The sequence below is a fragment of the Trachypithecus francoisi genome, unplaced genomic scaffold (genome assembly GCF_009764315.1).
Source record: "Trachypithecus francoisi isolate TF-2019V2 unplaced genomic scaffold, Tfra_2.0 Lachesis_group8, whole genome shotgun sequence".
In the NCBI taxonomy this organism is placed as follows: Eukaryota; Metazoa; Chordata; class Mammalia; order Primates; family Cercopithecidae; genus Trachypithecus; species Trachypithecus francoisi.
Genome location: NW_022681473.1, coordinates 29,101,356 through 29,124,590, shown reverse-complemented (window position 1 = coordinate 29,124,590; position 23,235 = coordinate 29,101,356). Strand labels below are relative to the sequence as shown.

Here is a 23,235-nt window from a genome sequence, read left to right as displayed (position 1 = left end):
TAAGACCCCCATTCCAGAGAAAGTCCTGCCCTGTACCTAGAAGGAAGGAATGTTGCACAGAAAGGCCAAGAAGAATCTAGACAGGCAGGCCCTGCTGTTTCCCCACTCAGTCTGTTAGTGCTATCAGAAAGGGGCCCCAATCTAGACCCCCAGAGAGGGTTCTTGGATCTCATCCAAGAAAGAATACAGGGTGAGTCCGTAAAGCAAAAGCAAGTTTATTAAGAAAGTAGAGGAATAAAAGAAAGACCAGCCCTGAGGGCTGTTGGCTGTCCATTTTTATGGTTATTTCTTGATTATATGCTAAACAAGGGGTGGATCATTCATGCCTACCGTTTTTAGACCATATAGGGTAACTTCCTGACGTTGCCATGGCATTTATAAACTGTCATGGCAGTGGTGGGAGTGTAGTAGTGAGGACCTTCAGAAGTCATTCTCATTGCCATTTTGGTTTTGGTGGGTTTTGGCCAGCTTCTTTACTGCAATCTGTTTTATCAGCAAGGTCTTTATGACCTGTATCTGGTGCTCACCTTCTATCTCACCCTATGACTTAAAATGCCTGACCATCTAGGAATGCAGCGCAGTAGTGTTATGCCCAGACCGTTTGTTCCCCGAAAAAAGACCACCAGAGTCCAGAGTCAAAGCCAAGCGGCAAGGATCTTTAATGCAAGTTCGAACTGGTCCCTCCGTTCCACAACATACAGGAGGGCCCAGAACAATGCGTGCGCTTGCCTTTTATAGCCTAATGTAAACAGGACTTGTAAAGTTGCAGAGGAACGAGGGAATTCTCTAGGTTACAGCATTACAATTGGTTAACATTTTAAGTTTATACATTTAGCAGTTTTTTTATTGGTTCCCGTGCTCTCACAAACGGCTGTTTTCTTATCAGGGATTTTCCAGGTGGTGTCCTTCTAAAGTTGAGATATATGGTAGTCTTTGAATTGAAAGATATATGGTAGGGAGACATGGTGGGATGAGCCCAGGAAGTTGAGGGATATATGGAGGGGAGACATATGGTGGGATATGTTTATACTGGGCTCAGGAAGTTGAGAGATATATGGCAAGCACTAGTAATTAGAACAGAAAAAGAACAAGACAGGGACTTTCACATTGCTTGTCTATACAACATCTGAAATCTATAGATAACATTATCGGTTAGGTCCGGCATCAACTTTTACTAGGCTCAAGGCGCCGCCCGGGCTGTCTGCCTGTAGGGTCAACTTCTAACTAGGCTCAAGGCGCCGCCCGGGCTGCCTGCCTGTAGATTTCATTTGGTCTCTTTCAGTAGGTCTCAGCCTCATTTTACCTAGCCCCTATTCAAGATGGAGTTGCTCTGGTTCAAACAACCCTGACATTAGCATTAGATCATACCCTTTTTTCTTCAATCATATTTCTACATGGCTGTTCATACTTCATTGACCCTAAGTATAAAAATAGACAGTTTCCACCACACCTTTGGGTCTTCATTCTGAAGACTCTTGTATAATGTAAAACTTATATTAAATAAATTTACACATCTCTTCTCCTGTTAATCTGCCTTTGTTCAAGTGATTTTTCAGCAAACCTTCTGAGGGTGAAGTTTCCCCTCCCTTCCTACATTATGTAGCAATAGACAACTAACACAAATTTTATTAAAAAGAATAGTTTTTCCATAACAGAAACCTAAAACGTTGGAATGGTTTTAGAACTGAGCAGTGGGTAGAAGCTGGAAGGACTTTGAGGACAATGTTAGTGAACGACTAGAGTCTTTGCTGGATGCGGTGGCTCACGCCTGTAATCTCAGCACTTTGGGAGGCCGACGCGGGTGGATCACCTGAGGTCGGGAGTTTGAGACCAGCCTGATCAACATGGAGAAACCCCATTCCTACTAGAAATACAAAATTAGCTGGGCGTGGTGGCTCATGCCTGTAATCCCAGCTACTCGGGAGGCTGAGGCAGGAGAATGGCTTGAATCCTGGACGTGGAGGTTGCGGTGAGCCAAGATATCATGCCATTGCACTCCAGCCTGGGCAACAAGAGCTAGACTCCGTCTCAAAAAGAAAAAAAAAAAAAAAGACTAGAGCCTTTGAAGAAACTATTAGTAGAATCATGATGGCCCTTGAGAAAGCTGCAGGTGAGAGCTTAAAGGGAAATGAGGAACATGTTTTTGGAACCTGGAGGAAAAGAGTCCTTGTTATGTAGTGGCAGCAGTTCAGTAACATTGTCACCTTCAGTAATGTGCAAAGTAGAAATTGTGCCTAACCAGCTGAGTGTTCTAGCTAAGGATATTTCATGGTAGACTGTTGAAGGTGCTAACTGATGTTTTCTTGCTGATTATATCAAAATGTGAAAAGAAAGAGATCATCTAAAGGAAGGACTTAAGAAAAAAAATCTGGAACTTGCCAAGTTTTGAAAATTCCCAGCTTCCCCAGATGGCAAATGATGCTACTGTGAAAAAATGGCTTCCAGGCAAAGAAAAACTCCAGGACATTCCCAGGAAAATATCATTAAATGATGAAGGTAAGAGTGCGGCTGTAAAATGCTTTGTTCAGACCTCAAAAGGATCTACAGCAGTGATTCAGAGAATCATTCAAACAATAGAGCTCTGAGGAATTTTATAGTGTTGCGCTTCAGCAGTTTCACGGAGGGACTCTACAGAGAAGGGTTGATCTTGAAAAGAGCTGTAGGTATAATTTTTGTCCAATGGTGTGAGCCCCAATTCAATTTATGGAAGATTCACAAAGTTTTCAAAACAATTCTTTGGCAGAAGCACTGCCAGCATGGACACACAGAGACAGTACAAAATGAAAAGTAGCCTTTGCACTTCCTAAATCGACTTGCAGTAAGCAAACTGATACAATTACACAGCTGCAAACATGCACTACTTTTAATGGAAAAGGAAAGATGACTCAGAGTGGTATCAAGAGCTCAACGGGTGAAATAAAAAGCCATGTTCATTCCTGAACAAAGAGTAGGTTTGAACCCTAATCAAACAACTTCCAACATGTGTCTACCTGGATTTAAGGATTCTATGGCCCAGTGACTTCTCAGGCTTCCGGTCTTTCCTCCTTTTTGAGCAGGACTGTTTGTTTGTACCAGTTATCTCTCTCTCTCTCTCTTTTTTTTTTTTTTTTTTTTTAGGCAGAGTCTTGCTCTGTCACCCAGGCCGCAGTGCAGCAGTGTGATCTCAGCTCACTGCAACCTCCGCCTCCCAGGTTCAAGCGATTCTCCTGCCTCAGCCTCCCAAGTAGCTGGGATTACAGGCATGCACCACCATGCCTGGCTAATTTTTGTGTTTTTTAAGTAGAGACGGGGTTTCATCCTGACCTCAGATGATCCGCCCGCCTCGGCCTCCCAAAGTATTAGGATTACAGACATGAGCCACTGCGCCTAGCCTGTACCAGTTATCTTAAACCTGTCCCACCATTGCATGTTGGGGTGTGGGAGACATAGACATTCAAATGAACTATACTTGAGGAGCTACATTTAAAACATTACACCTAAGGGCCTCATCCACACTTGGTCGCAATTTAGATGACAGGACTTCAGACTTTGAGCTGATAATATAATGGGTTGAGACTTTTGGGGACCTTGGGAAGAAGTGAGTGTATTTTGCATTTGGGAGATACGTGAATCATTGGTGATCAAAGGGCAGACTGTGACAGCCAACCTCCAAGATGGTCCCAAAGATTCCCATCTCTTGGTATTCAAGCCCTTGGGCAATTTCTGCCCACACTGAATAGAGCTAATCTCTGTAACCAATAAGCTATGTAGGAAATGATGGTGTGTGACTTCTGAACTTAGGTCATCAAAGACATTGTATCTTTCATCTTGCCCTCTCTTGGATCCCTTGCTTCGTGAGAATTCAACTGCCCCGTCTTGAGGACATTCCAGCAGCCGTATAGAAAGGGGTGAGGCCTTTTGCCAACAGCCATGTGAATGAACCATCTTGGAAGCAAATTCTATGCTCGTAGGTAAGCCTTCAAGTGACTATAGCACAGCCAACATCTTTACCAAAATCTCCTGAAAGACCCTAAGTCAGAACCACTTAGCTAAGTCACTCCCAGAGTCCTGGCTCAAACTATGTGAGAAAATAAATATATATTGTTTTAAGCTGCTACATTTTGAGGTCATTTTCTAGGTAGCAATATGTTAATATAACAAGGGTGCTATTTGTGGACACTCCCAAAGATACAAATTCCTGGGCAATCAGATGGTTGGGATTTCTGTGCAGAGGGGTACAGAGACCTGCCTCACTGAGTCTGCCACACCTTGTCACCAGAAATTTATGAAGTCCCTTTCTAATAGTTTAATCTAGCCAGGTGCGGTGGTTCACATCTGTAATCCCAGAACTTTGGGAGGCCAAGGCAGGTGGATCACTTGAGTCCAGGAGTTCGAGACCAGCCTGGGCAACATGGCAAAACCCCATCTCTATTATAAAAACAAAAGTTAGTCGGGCATAGTGGCACACACCTGTAATCCTAGCTACTTGGGAGGCTGAGGCAGGAGAATCACTTAAACCCAGGAGGCAGAGGTTGCAGTGAGCCAAGATCGTGCCACCACACTCCAGCCTGGGCAAAAGAGCGAGACTCCATCTTAAAAAAAAAAAAAAAGTTTAATCTGCCTGCTTCTAAGACCCTCTCTCCACAATGTGCTCAAAGAAGAATTGTGAAGTGTCAGATACTGAACTGCACAGTATTATATTTTAACTTTCTGTCAAGTAACATTAAGAAGAAAAAGTAATAACAATAATGACGACATGACTCCTCTTCCCACCATCAAAGACCCTGGATACAACAATGTCCTTTTAAGATATTAAAAAGCCCAGGTCTGGGGCTCACACCTATAATCCCAGCACTTTGGGAGCCTGAGGTGGGAGGATCACTTGAGTCCAGGAGTTCAAGACCAGCCTGGGCAACATAGTGAGACCCTGTCTCTACAAAAAATACCAAAACAAGTAGTGGGGCTTAGTGGCTCATGCCTGTGGTCCCAGCTACTTGGGAGGCTACTTGGGAGGACTGCCCTGGGCAACAGAGACAGACCCTATCTCGAAAAAAATAAAAAAAAGAAAAGAAAAAAAACACATTAAAAATTATTTTCATTGAAAAAAAGACTTTCTAAATGTGAGAACGTTATGTTTGTAAAGGCTACGTCGTTTCCTTTTAAGCCTGGGGGAGGATGGGAGTAGAAACAACCAAGCAAGGCACAGTTCTCCCTTGGTATATTAGTGTTGATGTTTGAGTTGACATTAGCTGATTTTTTTTTTTTTCTCCAGAATGGTGCACCAACTCATGTTTTAAAAGCAGACACACAAATAATTTCCAGAGAAATGAGCCGGGGGAAAACAGAAATGTGTATGGAATTGGAACAAAATAAACCTGATTGTTTGTCAACATTCTATAGAATTGTTCTGAGGTTAAAAAGAAAGGTTTTTAAAAAATAAATATCTAACAAAAGCTGCACAAAGATTAGGCATACATTATTCATGGAGACATTAAAAACTATTAAAATTTTTTTTTACCCCACCTCATCCCCTGGTATGTTTGAGGAAAGCATCTGAAAATTCTAACTCAAAATCATCTAAGGGAATCAATGTAAGACAGACACCATTCTAACCCCCTTCATTCTTCTTAACACACCTCAGCCTCTCCCTTGACTAGATAAAAACTTAATTTTCCCTCTCCCAAATACAGTGCAAAACAAAAACTCTCCTGTGAATGGAGAGACATGGACATGGGGTAGAGGTAGGGACTTGCCTACATTACCAGCAGCCAGCCGAAAATGCCCTATGTGTGTAAAATATGTTCCTTCAAAGGGGCATTGTGAGCACTAAATATAATTTGTGCCAAAAATAATAATGAAAGCTTAGTGAATATTCTACAGGGCAAGCATCGTTACATTTAATCCACAAAACTACGCCATGAGGTACATATTTACCGTTCCTTTCACTTTATATCTTTTTTAAAAAGTGGAAAACAGAATACGATGAATTAACTTGTCCATGGTCATAAAAGTGATAGGTAGTGGCACCAGGATTTGGGGACCATCGGGCAGAGGATCTTCCAAAACCGGCTTTTAAAGAGCCACAAAAAGATGTAGCCGGGTTCTTGGCACTACAGTACTGCTTTATAAACAACAGTTCTCTTCCGTTTTCTTAATGGGAATCTAGAGGGACACCTTACATAAACGAAAATGACTGCAACCTGGACCTGTCACTCGACAAATACTGCCTCTCCCCACCTCACTTCACTTGACATCTCTGCCCAACACAAGGCAGCTCTCAGAAAACCGCACAGAGGTTACCACTCCAGAAGTTCTGAAATCCCAGGAGGCAGGAATGCAAATAGACAAAGCACAGTATTGCTTTGGATCGAAAATGTTTGTTTGCTCATCCTGACCCCGATTCCCCGAGCCTAGAACAAACATAGCCCTTCCGCACTCAGGAAATCCCAAGAGGTCAGGTTCAGTCTGGTAAACAACACTGTCCTGGCACCTTGCAGAACACTGGGGACTGTGACAAGCAGCGACAAATTGGCACAAGAGAGAATGAAATGCACAGGGACACCAGCCTAGTGGCCTTGAAAACTCAGGTTGACACTTCCAGGGAGGGAATGGGGGAGGTGGAGCCCAATTCCCGCCCCCGGAGAGAGTAAGAGATTTCCCCGATCCTCCTCTTTCTCCCTCCTCCTCCTCCAAGGGACGCTGAGATTTGGAGCGGCGGAGGTGAGCCCCGCGGGAAAAGCAGAAAAGGGTCATTGCCACTTTAAATGACTCAGGAAGTAAAAGGAGGCCTCCTGACGGGGAAAGGGAAAGTGGAACCGGGGCGGCGCGGGGGACGGCGGCAGCAGCAATCTCGCCCGGGTAGCGGGAGGCTGAGCGAGCGGCGCGACGCGGGGGCCGGCGGGGCGCCGGGTGGCCGCGCCGGAAGTGCCCTGCGCGGCAGAGGAAGCGCAGGTACAGAGCGGAGCAGGCCGAGCAGGCAGAAGGCTCTTTGCTGCTCCGCCCGGGCAGGGGCTGCCCCGGCCCCAGGTCGCGCTTCGAGACGCGGCGCGGTCCAGGCGGGCGGCGACTCCCGAGGAAGGGACCCGAGGCGGGAGGAGGAAGTGAGGAGGCCGCGCAGAGGGAAGGCCGCGAGCCCTGAGGCCCCGAGGCCTTGACGGCGTCACAGCACTCACATGGCCTCCGGAGTGGGCGCGGCCTTCGAGGAGCTGCCTCACGACGGCACGTGTGACGAGTGCGAGCCCGACGAGGCTCCGGGGGCCGAGGAAGTGTGCCGAGAATGCGGCTTCTGCTACTGCCGCCGCCACGCCGAGGCGCACAGGCAGAAGTTCCTCAGTCACCACCTGGCTGAATACGTCCACGGTGCCCAGGCCTGGACCCCGCCAGCTGACGGAGAGGGGGCGGGGAAGGAAGAAGCGGAGGTCAAGGTGGAGCAGGAGAGGGAGATAGAAAGCGAGGCAGGGGAAGAAAGTGAGTCGGAGGAAGAGAGCGAGTCAGAGGAAGAGAGCGAGACAGAGGAAGAGAGTGACGATGAGAGCGATGAGGAGAGTGAAGAAGACAGCGAGGAAGAAATGGAGGATGAGCAAGAAAGCGAAGCCGAAGAAGACAACCAAGAAGAAGGGGAATCCGAGGCGGAGGGAGAAACTGAGGCAGAAAGTGAATTTGACCCAGAAATAGAAATGGAAGCAGAGAGAGTGGCCAAGAGGAAGTGTCCGGACCATGGGCTCGATTTGAGCACCTATTGCCAGGAAGATAGGCAGCTCATCTGTGTCCTGTGTCCAGTCATTGGGGCTCATCAGGGCCACCAACTCTCCACCCTAGACGAAGCCTTTGAAGAATTAAGAGTAAGTATTGGGCCTTCAAAGCATAAGCCTAGGGGTCAGGACACCTGGGTTTCTGCTCAGGTGGCCTGGCTGTGACCACATTCGCTTTCACTGTGTCCCTAAGAAGCTACTCTTTCCAACTTTTTGGGAGCAGTTCTTATTCACCCTTTTTGGTTGAACTCCTTTGAGAATCTGATGAAAGTTCTGGACTCTGACCTGAGAAAATACATGCACACACAAAATCTAGTATACAATTTCTAGAAAATTGCAAGTTTCTGGTCTGTGGATTCCAGGTAAAGCATTTCTTGGGAGTTTTGACCCCACTTAGGCCAGTTTCCACAGCATCACTATTGTTGAAACTGGTGCTTTGTGTTAGGGCTCTTGATAAGGCAATCTTTTTGCCTACTGGAAAACATGGGAAATATGATTTTGCCACATGAATCCAATCAGGTGATACGTCTGCATTGAAAAGAATAACACAATAGTTTAATAGTAACTTCATATGTTCCCTGAGTTCATTTTAGATTCTTCGTGTTTGAAACTTAGTAGAAAAGGAGAGTAAGAAGATGGAGGCCAAATTGGGGTGGGAGTGGAAGTTCCCTTGTCCTCTGTCTGGATCTTTATCTGTCTTGGACCTTACTGGTCCCCCAGGCAGTGGACACTTAGGAAATGTTTGTTGAATGAATGAATTTGCAGACGATGTGCCTTTTGTTTATATTGTGGATGTTTACTATCATTCAGAGAAACTGCTGGTGTTAATCGGGGAGGGAGGGGGGAAATTTTGAATGGAGTGATCAGTTCATTAAGTAATCTGTATTAGCGAGCATTGTCATATTATGATGACTTTTGCTTTCCTAAATAGGGAATAGCTGGCTTTGGGATAACAAATACCTTGAGAATGAAGCTCGTCTTTATTAGGTTTTCCCTTTTTTAGTCCCTGTTTATAATTGTAAAATGCACATTCAGAAAGTATGTAAAAACTTACAGTCTAAGAAATAATTATAAAACAAATACTGAGGTAGTCTCCAGATTAAGAAATAGAACATTGCTAGCAATATTGAAGCCTTTCCCTCATACCTTTTCCAATTATAACCATCTCTCTTCTGCATAAGTAAGCATAATCTTTACTTTTGTGATCATTTCCTTGCTTACCTTGATGCTTTTACTCCATATGTATGCATTCCTAAACTTATTTGAACTTGAGACTGTGGGTATAATATTTTTATCATGCATTCTTCCGGGTTTTGCTTCATTTTCTCAACACTGTGTTTGTGAGAGTCATCCTATGAGTGGCTGTAGTTTATTCACTTTCATTACTATATCGAATTCCATTTTATGAATATGCCGTAAGTTACCTATTCTGTCATAGATGGACATTTGATTTGTTCCCAGGTTTGGGAGCATCGGGCTCTTACAAATAATGTCAGTGTAAATATTCTTGGTCCTGTCTGTTGGTGTACATTTACATATATTTAAGTGGACTATAAACGCAGGAGTGAAATTGCTGTGTCAGAGGCTATGCATATCTTCAGTAATACTACATGTTGCCATCTATTTTCCAGAGTGGTTGTACCAGTTTGAATCACTATGAAGAGTATATGAGAGTTCCTGTTGCTCTGTATCTTCAACACTTGCTGTTACAGTATTTTTAATTTTTGTCAATCTTGTGGATATGTAATGGTATTTTATTGTGGTTTTAATTTTCATTCCTCTGATTACTAATGACTTTGAGGATGTTTTGTATTTTCTCTGTGAAGTACCTAGTCGGTTCTTTTGCCCATTTTTCTATTGAGTTGTCCTTTTCTCATTGTATGAATTTTTATATATGTTTGTTCTTTTCTTTTTTTTTTTTTTTTTTTTTGAGATGGAGTCTTGGTCTGCTGCCCAGGCTGGAGTACAGTGGCTAGATCTCAGCTCGCTGGAACCTGTGCCTCCCAGGTTCAAACTATTCTCCTGCCTCAGCCTCCTGAGTAGCTGGGATTACAGGCACCTGCTGCCAAGCCTGGCTAATTTTTCTATTTTTTTTTTAGTAGAGACGGTTTTGCCATGTTGACCAGGCTGGTCTTGAACTCCTGACTTCAGGTGATCCGCCCACCTGGGCCTCCCAAAGTGTTTGGACTAATAGGCATTAGCCACCATGCCCAGCTATGTATTTGTTTCTGATTTGTTTTGTTTTGTTTTGTTCTTTCTACGTGGGTTGCAAATATCTTCTATGTGGTTTTTCTTTTTTAAAAAGTTGTGCTTTGAATAGAAGCTCTTCATTTTAATGTGGTAAAACTTATCGATACTTTTCCTTATGGTTAGTGCTTTTTGTGTCTTGTTCTACTTAGTATTGATTTTTGTGTAGTAGAATTAGGGGCTCAATTTCATTTTTCCCCCATACAGATAGCCAATTGCTATTGGCGTATTTATTGAAAAGCCCTTCCTTTGTGCACTGAAATGCTGTCCCACCTGTCATATATCAGGTGCCTGTAATGTGTGTGAATGTGTTACTTGGCTCTTCTGTTCTCTTGATCTGTTAGTATATCCCTGTGTGAACAGCATATTTTCTCAGTTACCATCCGTTTATAATATGTCTTAATATCTGGTAAAGCAGGTCCTTCCATCTTGTCTTATAAGAGTGTGTTGGCCAGTTTTGGCCCTTTACATTTCTTAGAGTCATAGTATTAAAAAGCCTGCAGGAGTGTTTTTGGATATTGTATTAAATTTATAAGCCAATATAGGGAGAATTAATATCATTACAACATGAAGTCTTCTGATTCATTTATTTAGGTCTTTTTTATTGCTTTGCAGTAAACTTTTATATTTTTTTCCCGAAAGATTTTTCACATCATTGTAAAATGATTTTATAGTATTGTAGAAAATATGAGCCAGGCACGGTGGCTCACACCTGTCAGCTATATAGAAGGCTGATGTGGGAGCGTTGCTTGAGTCTAGGAGTTTGAGGCTGCAGTGAGTTATGATCCTACCACTTCCCTCCAGCCTGGTCGACAGAACTCCAAAATAAAAATAAATGGTTTTAAGTTTTGTTTTCTAATTGTATATAGGAATGTGATTAACTTTTCTGTATTGATTTTTTGTAATCTATTTGCTGAATTATCTTACATATCCTAATAATTTATCTGTAGATTTATTCTACATACTGATTATATTATGTGTGAAGAGAGATCTTTTTTGTTTGTTTCTTTTCAACCCTTATACCTGTTATTTGTTTTTTCTTGCCTTACAGCATTGGATAGCACCCCCAGGATTATGTTGAATGGATGTGATTGGTGGATATTCTGGCCTTGTTCCTAATCTAGCAATAATTGATAACATTGCACAAATAAGTGATACGTTCTATGGTTTTTGAAAATAGATAATGTTTTATCAGTTAAAAAAAAATCTAGTCCTAGTTTGCCAAGTTTTTCTGAATTTTGATTCATTACTTAATATCAAATGCTTTTTTTGCATCTTTTGGGATGATCATGTGATTTTCTTTTTTACTGTGTTATGATGATGAATTACATTGATTAATCTTTTAAAGTTAAATTTAAAAATCAGTGATATGTTCACATGCCTCAAAAGCCTTTGCCCTTTTTATCTGATTCTTCCATCAGCTGTTGGTAACTACTTGTTTTTTCTTAGAAACAGGATCTTACTCTTGCTCAGGCTAGAGTGCAGTGGTGGGAGCATAGCTCATTGTAATCTCAAATTCCTGGGCTTAAGCGATCCTCCCACCTGAGCATCCTGAGTTGCTAGGACTACAGGTGTGCACCACCATGCCTGGCTAATTCTATTTATTTTTTATTTTGTAGAGAGGGTGTCTTGCTATGTTGCCCAAGTTGGTCTTGAACTCCTAGCCTCAAGTAGTCCTCCTGCCTCAGCCTCCTACAGCTGTGGGATAACAGGCGTGAGCTGCTGTGCCTGGCCAGTAACCGTTTTTATTAGTTTTTTGGTTACCCTTCAGGTGTTTCTTTCTGCAAATAGAGGTGTGTGCATATATATGGTCTTACTTTCATCTCTTCGTATTGTTGTATTTTATAATTCAAGCAGAAAGGCTAGCATTTCTGGGATTTCCTTGATCCAACTTGGTCAAGTTGAAGTAGCCTTATGTTTTTGTATTTGGCTTATTAATAATTTATGTAGTTTTTTTCGTTTATATTTATGGAAGAAATTGGCCTATCATTGTTCTTTTACTGTTCTCATGAGATTTTGCTATCAAAGTTTGGCTTCATAGTCTGAGGCAGAGTGTAGTGTTTCTTATATATTCTTTCTCTCTTTTAGTGGTCTGGAAGTATTTGTGAAAGACTGAAATATTTCTTCCTAGAGTGATTGGTAGAACTGACCATGGAAGCCATCTATTCCTGGAGAGAGTGAAGGGGGAAGGGAGAGTTGGTTTATTATTGGTGTTTTGTGTTTTTTGTTTGTTTGTTTTTTGGTTTACATTTTTTAACATCCCCAACATTTTTTATAATTTTTAGTTTCAAACTTTTAAGTTCTGGGGTACATGTGCAGGATATGCAGGTTTGTTACATAGATAAACGTGTGCCGTGCTGATTTGCTGCACAGATCATCCCATCATTTAGGCATTAAGCCCAGAATCCATTAGCTATTCTTTCTGATGCTCTCCTTCCTTCCACTCCCTATCCACTGACAGGCTCCAGTGTATGTTGTTCCCCACCATGTGTCCATGTGTTCTCATAATTCAGCTCCCACTTATAAGTGAGAAGATGCAGCATTTGGTTTTCTGTTCCTGCGTTAGTTTGCTGAGGATAATGGCTTCTGGCTTCATTCATGTCTCTGCAAAGGACATGATCTGATTTGTTTTTATGGCTGCGTAGTATTCCATGGGATATGTACCACATTTTCTTTATCCAGTCTATCACTGACGGGCATTTAAGTTGATTCCATGTCTTTGCTATTGTGAATAGCACTGCAGTGAACATACATGTGCATGTATCTGTATAATAGAATGATCTATATTCCTTTGGGTATATACCCAGTGATGTAATTGTTTTATGTAGTATTTTTGACTATGGACTCAATTTCTTTAATAGTCATAGGTCTGTCTAGGTTGTCCATTTTTTCTTAGGTTAGTTTTGATAAGTTACATTTTCTCAGACATTTCTCCATTTTATCTAAATTTTCAAGTGTGCTAGTATAAATTTGTGAATCATATTCTTTTTTTTTTTTTCTGTAGCTGTCTTAGCTATTCTTTAAGAACTGTAGGCATATTGATTGATAATCTGCCTCTGATAATTCTAGTATGTGAAGACTTTGTGGACCTCTTTCTGCTGCTGTTTTTATTTTTTCATGTTTCATGTTTTTATTTCTTTTTGTGCTGGGTTCTGTGTAGCTGTGTAGCTTCTCATTGCTTTTTAAAAATTGCTTATGGTACTGTTCCAAATCTTGCATGAAGCTGCATACTTTGAGAGAGGATTTGAATTTGATTCTGCTAAGGCCTGAGAGTACAACTTGTTTGGAATCCCCTTCTACTAAATTAATTTCTTGAGGTTTCTTGGACCAAACTTTCAGGAGGACCTTGCTCACATCTTAGAGATTTTCTTTCATTTTATCCCCCTCTCTGTTTTGTTTACCTCTCTACCTTCCCCTTTGGATGTTTGGATAGTGACAAGTTTAGTTTGCTTTTACTCTGAGATTTTACCCCTTAGCAGGGTGAAAAAGTGAGAGGGTCCCAAGTCTATATGGAAAGGATCCCCTTTATTTATTTATTTATTTATTTAGAGACGAAGTTTTGCTCTTGTTGCCTAGGCTGGAGTGCAGTGGCTCCATCTCGGTCAGCTCACTGCAACCTCTGCCTCCCAGATTCAAGTGATTCTCCTGCCTCAGCCTCCTGAGTAGTTGGGACTATAGGCGCCTACCACCATGCCCAGCTAATTTCTTGTATTTCTAGTAGAGATGACATTCCACCATGTTGGCCAGGTTGGTCTTGAACTCCTGACCTCAGGTGATCCACCTGCCTTGGCCTCCCAAAGTGCTGGGATTATAGGCGTAAGCCACCATGCTTGGCGAGAAAGGATCTCCTTTAAATGGTTTTTTTGTTTGTTTGTTGTTGTTGTTTTTGAGATAGAGTCTCATTCTGTTGTCCAGGCTGGAGTGCAGTAGTGTGATCATGGCTCACTGCAACCTTCGCCTCCTGGGTTCAAGCAGTGCTCCTGCCTCAGCCTCCTAAGTAGTAGGGACTACAGGCATGCGCCACCACGCCTGCCTGATATTTTGTAGTTTTAATAGAGACCGGGTTTCACCATGTTGGCTAGGTGGGTCTTGAGCTCCTGACCTCAGATGATGTGCCCACCTTGGCTTCCCAGAGTGCTGGGATTACAGGTGTGAGCCAACGCCTGGCCTTCCTTTAAATGTTTTACTCTGAGCATGCCATAGGCTTTGCTTTCTGTTATCCTATACTCCCCTCACACCTGGCTGTCTACTAACCAAATGCACAGCCTAGTTTCTTGGGCTCAGTATATGTTCTCAGATCAAGAACTGCTTCGTGCACTCTGCTAGTCCTAATGTTAGAACATTACTAACTGAACTATAGACTTTACTGAATGTCACTAGTTTTTCCTCTGATGACTTCTGTACCACGATTCTGTCTGGGACCTCACATTTCCTTGTTTTGGATGATCTTGACAGTATTAAGTAGTGCTAGTCAGGTATTTTGTAGAATGTTCCTTGATTTCGATTTGTCTGGTGTTTTTTTCTCATGGTGAAACTGGAGTTATAAGGTTTGGGGAGAATATAATATTCGTTTATGCTTTGTTTTTTACACTTAGTATGTCCTGGAAATCACTCCATAGATTCGCTTCATTCTTCATGTATAGCAGCTGGAAATACTCTATGAGTGTCATTGAATTCTTCATTTAAGATACCGTGTTTTTCAACTCTAGAATGTTAATTTGGTTATTTTTTAAGAGATCTGTTTCTCTGGATCTTTTTGGGAATCATCCTTGATTGTATGTTACATTTTTCTGATTCTTTTTTTTTTTTTGGAGACAGAGTCTCGCTCACTCAGGCTGGAGTGCAGTGGCGCAATCGCGGCTCACTGCAAGCTCCGCCTCCCGGGTTCACGCCATTCTCCTGCCTCAGTCTCCCAAGTAGCTGGGACTACAGGCACCCGCCACTACGCCCGGCTATTGTTGTTGTATTTTTAGTAGAGATGGGGTTTCACCGTGTTAGCCAGGATGGTCACTATCTCCTGACGTCGTGATCCACCCATCTTGGCCTCCCAAGTGCTGGAGGTTACAGGCGTGAGCCACCGTGCCTGGCCACATTTTTCTGATTCTTGTCATGTCTCACAGTTTTTCATTTAATGCCAGATGTTGTGTTTGAAGGAATTGTAGAGACAGAAGTAGTATTTTCTTTATTCTTCTCAGAAAGACCATGGCATTTGCTCTGTTAGGCAGCTAGGGTGAGAAACTGCTCATTTTGATTCAATAGAGATAGGAGCTTGATGGCAGCTCTGGTTTCATATGTTTTGAGTACAATGAACGTTTACTTATTGGCAAGAGAGTATCTTGGAACAGTAAAAGTGACTCAGTGGGATGATGGACAAAAGAAGAGGATCGTTGTTACACTGCATTCATTCATTCAGCAAATACTTATTGAGAATCAACTGAGTGTAGGTACTTTCTGAGTACTGGGAATATAGCAGTGAACAAAATGAAAGTCCGTACTTTTGTCAGAGCTTACATTCTATTGGAAGGAAGTAGGAAAGAACAAATACGCAAATAAACATGTAATAAGTATTATAAATGAAAAGTAAAATATAATACAGGATTAGAGAGGGACGGGAAATATCCTAGCTCTACCACTTTTTGACCTTAGGTAAGTTATATTATAGTTTGGCCTTGTTTCTGTATTTCTAAAATGGACATAATGATAAGAAATAAAATAGAGCTTTTGTGAGAATAAAATTACTTTGTGGGTGATTAAGAAACTTTAACAATGCTTAACATATTGTTAGTGCTCACTAAATGTTAGCTCTTCTTTTTATTATTAATATAAAGAGGCTAATTATACAAGTTTAGAATTGAGAGGAATTTGTACAATTTATGTTTTGATACCTCAGTGTTTTTTTTTTTTTTTTTTTTTTTTTTTTTTTGAGACGGAGTCTCGCTGTGTCGCCCAGGCTGGAGTGCAGTGGCGCGATCTCGGCTCACTGCAAGCTCCGCCTCCCGGGTTCCCGCCATTCTCCCGCCTCAGCCTCCGAGTAGCTGGGACTACAGGCGCCCGCCACCGCGCCCGGCTAGTTTTTTGTATTTTTAGTAGAGACGGGGTTTCACCGTGTTAGCCAGGAGGGTCTCGATCTCCTGACCTCGTGATCCACCCGCCTCGGCCTCCCAAAGTGCTGGGATTACAGGCTTGAGCCACCGCGCCCGGCCAATACCTCAGTGTTTAACCAGGCTGTCAGTGGCTGGTATTGGCAGTAGAAGGCCAAGTTCTTGCCAAAGTCAGCTGACATTTAGAGAAAAAGCAAACTTCAGAGTAGGCCAGAATGAGCAGAAAAACAGGGTGATCCTACAGCGAGAGGGGATTAGGGATGGAGACAACCTGATAGGCCAAATGGACTGAGTGAACATCTTGAAGGGACAAAATCAGCACTTAGTCACTTGAAGTACTGTTCTTTCTTTTCTCCTGGATGTTGCTATATTACAGTTTTGGTCCGTGGCATTTGGTCTCCAGGGGATTTTGTGGGTCCAAGTTTGAACTGAGCCTAGTCTTTAGCTTTATCATAGAAAAATAGTTATGCAGCCCAATTTATGACTTCTTACCTGAGTCGTGACTTGTCATCTCACATATGTGGGTTTCTCTTACTCTGACCATAATGTCTGGCTACGAAAATGGGTCACTGGATCTGACAAAGGAGCTTGATCTGGCTTATGGATTTATTCATACAAAAATTCTTACATTGTCAAGGGAATTTGCATTCAGAGCTACATTTAATGAATTTTTATGTTGAACAATAAAAGTGCTTTAGATATACTCAATAGTCTAGTATTTTTAAAAATTATTTTGAAAACAACCTACAGTAGAGGAAATATATTTTATGCTATGATCTCCTTTATACACACAGCCACTCACCAGACATACCCCGTTAACTCAAATGAGACACCATTTGCCTTACTACATATGATATGTTCTGTTTTCTCTTCTATTCTGTTAAAAAAAAAATTCTGGACCCTCCCACTAAATTGATCTCATGGCACACTAATGTGTCATGTCCTGTGGTTTGAAAACCACTTGTCTAGTTTACCCCAAGATCACCTGAAGAAAAGGTAGAGTCTTACAAAGTGGCAAAGGGAGAAGTGGTTGGCAGAATTCAGTAAATATATAGCATCTGTGGAGTTCTTTTTTTTTTTTTTTTTTTTTTTTTTGAGGCGGAGTCTCGCTCTGTCGCCCGGACTGGAGTGCAGTGGCCGGATCTCAGCTCACTGCAAGCTCCGCCTCCCGGGTTTATGCCATTCTCCTGCCTCAGCCTCCCGAGTAGCTGGGACTACAGGCGCCCGCCACCTCGCCCGGCTAGTTTTTGTATTTTTAGTAGAGACGGGGTTTCACCGTGTTAGCCAGGATGGTCTCGATCTCCTGACCTCGTGATCCGCCCGTCTCGGCCTCCCAAAGTGCTGGGATTACAGGCTTGAGCCACCGCGCTGTGGAGTTCTTAACATGGCTTTTCTAAAGACAGATCCAAAGGTTTTTAAGCCACACCCTTTGCTTTTAAGATGGGTGTTTGAGGAGAATGTTTGGTTAAGTGATAAGAGGAACAACTGCTTGGGGAGTGACAGAGGAGACATTGGTATCTGGGTGGATGGAAGAATATAAGTATATGCTCAAAGAGCTGTGATTCTCGAGGAGCTGGAGGTATGCCATAGTGTATTCCATAGGGATCAGTGAATCTGGCTTTTCAGTCAGCTCATAGAAGAAGCTTTCATAGGGAGACAGAAGGTTGAAGGCTTGCTGTAATGTATCTATGTTTTTAATTTTTTATTCTTGCTGAAGAGATATAGGTCACTTCTAATTAGAGTTTGTAGCACTGGCATACATAGTGGTTCAACCAGTGTCTTATTTATTTGTACAGAATAAGACAAAAGCTAAGACCAAGGTAAAGGGAATGGCATGCTGTCATTAGTTGGAGCCACCCGTGCGTAGTTCTGTAGAAAGTTTATGTGAGGCCTGCAGTTCTGGGATTTCCAATCGAAGTGTACTTTCATAACCTGTAAAAAGTCTTGAAAGTATGCAGTGAACTAGACAGATAGGGCTGTAGCTTTTTGGAATTCACTCTCTCCAGTGGGAAAGAAATAGAATAATTTTGGATGGTGTTATGTGCTATGAAAACAATAAATCATGGTAATGTAAGAACGAGTTGGTGTGGCAGGATAGGTTACTTTTTGATAAGATGTGTTATAGAAGGCATCTCTGAGCATATGACATTGGGTGAGGACCTGAATTATGACATCTTGTGAAGTTCTAGGGAAATTTTCCTATTGTGTTACCATTTGATGCTACTGTGTAGAGTCCAGTGATTTTATTCATAGCAGAGACAATTGGTTTGGTTTATATGAACAACTCCTCATAGAAGGGTTAGTTGGCTCTGTAAATGAGAAAATGGCATTATTCTAGCATTTGAATGTGTTGTTAGCACAGATGAAAATACTGCTCTGTGGAGGGAATATGAGATTATGGGAATCCCTTTTACATTAGTTAGATTTTTTAGGGGATTCAACATTGACGGTGATGGAGCTTCATTAAAGATCTAGAGTACTTAGCCAGTGGTCTGAACAATCCACTCTTGAGAGAAAAGATCCGGGCTTTTTCTACTCTCTCTCCTAAAAGTCTGGTGCCCTCTTTTTCTCTTTTCTGGCCTTTCAGTCAAAATAGGATGAGTTCATAGGCATTTTATGCTGTTAGGTAATTGCTTTTTTGGGTAAGGTTGCTGGTGCAGTAGGCTTATTCTTAGGCTCCTCTGGTGATAAAGGACTCTTGAGCCTCTGTCACCATTGTCTTGACCACAGCTCTCGACATGGAGGTTGCCCTGCCTGCCTCTTCATTGACATACCCACCTTTTCCCTCCCTTTGCATCTAACCCAAGTCTGAGAAGCCAGAGATTCATCTGTATCAGTGCCTCGTATGTGTTCTGCTTGAGGTTATAGTTCAGTCTGGGAGGAGCAGCCCAGTTTCATGCTCTTATTCTTGTTTTTTTTTTTTGAGACGGAGTCTTGCTCTGCCACCCAGGCTGGAGTGCAGTGGCCGGATCTCAGCTCACTGCAAGCTCCGCCTCCCGGGTTTACGCCATTCTCCTGCCTCAGCCTCCCTAGTAGCTGGGACTACAGGCACCCGCCACCTCGCCCGGCTAGTTTTTTGTATTTTTAAGTAGAGACAGGGTTTCACCGTATTAGCCAGGATGGTCTCGATCTCCTGACCTCGTGATCCGCCCGTCTCGGCCTCTCAAAGTGCTGGGATTACAGGCTTGAGCCACCGCGCCCGGCCATTCTTGTTTTAATATTCAGAACCAGGGGCTAAACTTGTTAGGTGGCAGTAAGGAACACAGATGCTTATGGACCTTTCAGAATAGGAGATGTATTATGGACAATGGATGAAACAAAAGCTTTAGTCTTGATATGGGGAGTAGAGATGAGAATGGGGTAAGAAACGCAGAAGCCTGACTCTGGGAGAGTTGAATCTTGTGTGTGTGGGTGGGGGAGAGAGAGAGAGAATTTTGTGTGTGTGTGTGTGTGTGTGTGTGTGTGCATATCACTATGATAGGATCAAGCCAACATTGCATCAGGTGCAAAAAAAGTCAATATTGATGCCCTTTTTAAATGTTAGAAAACTGATCAAGAATGAAAAAACCAAAACCAACCAATCAAGCAAAATCTCCCAAATCTACCAAAGGCTCAATCCACAATTTACGGCAAATAACTATATGGGCAGTGACTTTGATGTATACTGTAATGTGCTAGATTATTTTTGTTGAACATTTATATATTAAACCCACTTCAGATCGGTTTAGCTAGTTTTTGGTAAGGTAATAATTGGTTTTTAACATCAATAAGAAGATTAGCAAATACATTCATTATAATATGTCCAAACTATAACATATAGCTAGCTTTCATTTTAGAGACTGATATGTTATTTTTTTAAACTAATTTTATTCATCTGAATAATTTTGGAGCGTTTATTATGGTGAACTGTGTGGTGGATACTAAGAAGAATAAGCGAAGTTTCCAACTTCAGGAAGCTTACAGCGCAATAGGAAAGATAGTCTTTTCACATGCTTATTTGTGTGTATTACAGAAAAGGTACAAACAGTATGCTATGGAAGTGGAGAGAAAAGAGAAATTGGTATCACTGGAGGGCATGGAGCCAGGAATAGATTCTTAGAGGAAGGAGTCTTCGAGGTGGGCCTTGAAAGATGGATAGGGTGTTACTAGATAGATATAGGCTTTGAAGTATCCTTCTCTGTGTTCCCATTGTAACAGCCTGTGAACATTTATTGTAGCACTAAATACTGTGTACTATGTCATGTTATTTCTTTCCATGTCTTTCACTGGTGGGTTATAAACTCTTTAAGGCTAGAACTATATGTTATTCATCTTTGTATTCCCAGCACCTAGCACAGCGCCTGCTGGATAGTAGATGAACATGAAATATGTGATAAATGTGTGATAGGAAGTATAATAATCTTGTCTAGTTCCAGGGCATTAATGAAGAACTGAGAGAGTATTGCATAATTGTTATATATCAGTATTTACATTGGGATTAATTTGACTGCATCTAAAATAATGAAATAATTTGGAAAAATCCAAAATAACCACTCCCACATGATGTTTATTTCTCTATCACGTAAAATAACTTTGGGTGTAGGCAGTCTAAGGTTGGCGTGGCAGAACCATGAAGTTACCAGAAATGTAGGCTCTTTTCAGCTCCATTCTGACATCCTTACTGCGTTATGGACCAAGATGACTGCTGGAGGTCCAGCTAGTATTTCCAAGTTCCAGAATCACAGACATAGAAAAGTGAAGGGCACACCCCTCTGTTTTTGTTTGTTCGTTTGTTTGAGACAGAGTCTTGCTCTGTCGCCAGGCTAGAGTGCAGTGGCATGATGTCAGCTCACTGCAACCTCCGCCTCCCGGGTTCAAGCGATTCTCCTGCCTCTGCCTCTCAAGTAGCTGGGATTACAGGCACCTGCCACCCCGCCCAACTGATGTTTGTATTTTTAGTAGACACAGGGTTTTGCTGTGTTGGCCAGGATGGTCTCAATCTCCTGACCTCGTGATCTACCTGCCTCGGCCTCCCAAAGTGCTGGGATTACAGGTGTGAGCCACTGCACCTGGCTGGGCACACCCCTCTATTTTAAAGGGAACTCTCGAGAAGTTGTACACATTGCTGCTTATGTTTCATTGGCCAGAACTCAATTCCCTGGCCTTACCTAGTTGCAAGGGAGGCTGGGAGACAGTCATTTGTTCAGGCCACAGTGTATCCAGCTAAAAACCGAGATTCTCTTACTAAGGAAAACTGGGAGAATATTGAAGGACCAAACAGTCTTTGACCCAGTTGGCTTTGCAGTCTGTTTTTGAGTCTTAGCTCTTCCACCTACTAGCTGTATAATGTTGAGTAATTCACTCAGCCTCTGAGTCTTGGTTTCTTCTTCCATAACATGAGCTAAGTAATTGTTTCTCCCTATTGAGTTATCATGAGGAACAAACAAGATCATAGATGTAAAGAGTTTAGCACGGTGCCTGGAATATCATAAGCCCTCAGCAATGGGTTGCTCTTATTCTTATTACTGTTATAAAGCCATCTAAGGTTCTATTCTGAGTTCCATTCCAGACAAGTTAGTCTGGCAGCAGTAGAAGTTCTGGACACCAAGTTTCTTGGGTGCAAACTGTTCATCCCCCTCTCCTTCTGTTCCTTCTGCCTGCTCTAATCTGGTGGGTAGATAGGCTGAAGAAAAACTTGCCTTCAGAGAAGAGGCTTCTGTATATTTCAGTGTCCTGCTGATGCCTTATGCACTAGCTAACCAAAACACAGCTGGTAGGTCTAATTTTAGGTTCACAAGTCTTGCTGGTTGTCCTCTTTAGATTCTGTTTTACATTCTGAACTGTGGGAAGTTTTTATAGAAGCAGAGGGGAGGTGGGGACAATATACTCTTCACTTTCTGGTTAGAAAATAACCTTCATTTTCTTTCTAGTAGGCAGTCATGGGGAGAGATGTAAGGTTAAGTTTATATAGGCACCCCTACTATTTTCCTCTCAATTTTGAGTGTGTGTGAACCCTGGCAGGCTTGAACCTGTGTTGATTGGTAGACTCTGACTTCATGTGTATAAATAATGAAAATGCTAATCTTTGGCCAAGGTTATAAAACCAAGAAGAGTCTAGAAACTTTTGTCTGTTGTTGAGTTTTGAGACTCTGTTTCCAGATATATGAGAAAAGTAACATAGCTGTCGTTTATTGAGTGGCCAGGTCATTTTCATATATTGTTTCATTTGTTTCTTAATAAAATTCCACAATAAGCTGTGTTGTTATGTTTCCACTTTATATATGAGGAAACTCAAAAGACGTTAAATTTTGCTGAAGGTTACTTAGCTGCAAGTGTAAGGACTGGGATTTGAATCCAGGCCTGACAAAGTACATATTCTTTCCATCATTCCATTTTGCCTTTACAAATTTGATTACTCCCTCTCATGTTTAAGCCAAGCTGTACTGGTACATTATCCTTGTGTTTATTTTCTGTATGAAGGTATTTAATAGATGAATACTTTCTCAATATCCTAAAACTATTTTTCCCCTTCTCTTTGGTCTTCTTTCTATATATTGTATATAATTTTAATTAGTAACAGATTTTTTAAAAAATTTTGTTCTATTCAGCACTTGTCTAGGTCAATACCTGATACTTAGTAGTCACTCAGTATTGTTATTTAATTAATAATAACAATAACAGAAATGATAAGTAACATTTATTGAGAACTTAGCTTGTACCTCTTCTCTAAACTTTCTGCATATTTTTTCATTTAATGTGCACCACAATTCTTTGAAGTATAGTATTTCTTAAGATAATTTTGTATATTATTCCAAGTTAGTGGCATGTTATTTTCTTTTGATCTATTTATTCATTCAACATATATTTATCGAAGGCTTAAAATTTGCCAGGTGGAGTATTTTGGGCAGTAGGGAACCAACAAGAAGCAACTCGAAGTTATGGAATTTATAGTCTTTGAGCAGAACAGACAGTAAGCAAGTTAAATAATAAGTAATAGTTTAAATAATGATAAGTGCTATGAATAAACAAACCAGGGAAGGAGATAGGGACTGACTGTGATGTGGGAATGAGAGGGAAGCTTTTTAAGGATCCGAAGACTTTTTGAACTAGTGACCTGGGTGTAGTTAGAGCCAGTGATGAGAAGCTCTAGGGGCATAGTGGTTCAACTGAAGGGAATA

At 41.8% G+C, this 23,235-nt stretch overlaps 1 protein-coding gene across 4 annotated transcripts in view; it reads left to right on the top strand.

Annotated features, from left to right (window-relative positions):
* The first annotated feature begins 6,696 nt into the window (after positions 1 to 6,696).
* Positions 6,697 to 23,235, top strand: part of TRIM44 (tripartite motif containing 44) — a 216,446-nt gene continuing 199,907 nt past the window's right edge. Inside the window, exon 1 of one of the 4 annotated variants that reach the window (XM_033207709.1) lies at positions 6,697 to 7,820. In XM_033207709.1, the coding sequence (XP_033063600.1) occupies positions 7,152 to 7,820 (669 nt within the window). In that variant the 5' untranslated portion in view covers positions 6,697 to 7,151. The remainder of the gene's footprint in view (positions 7,821 to 23,235) is intronic. The other 3 variants (XM_033207711.1, XR_004436199.1, XM_033207710.1) reach the window with 3 other exon arrangements.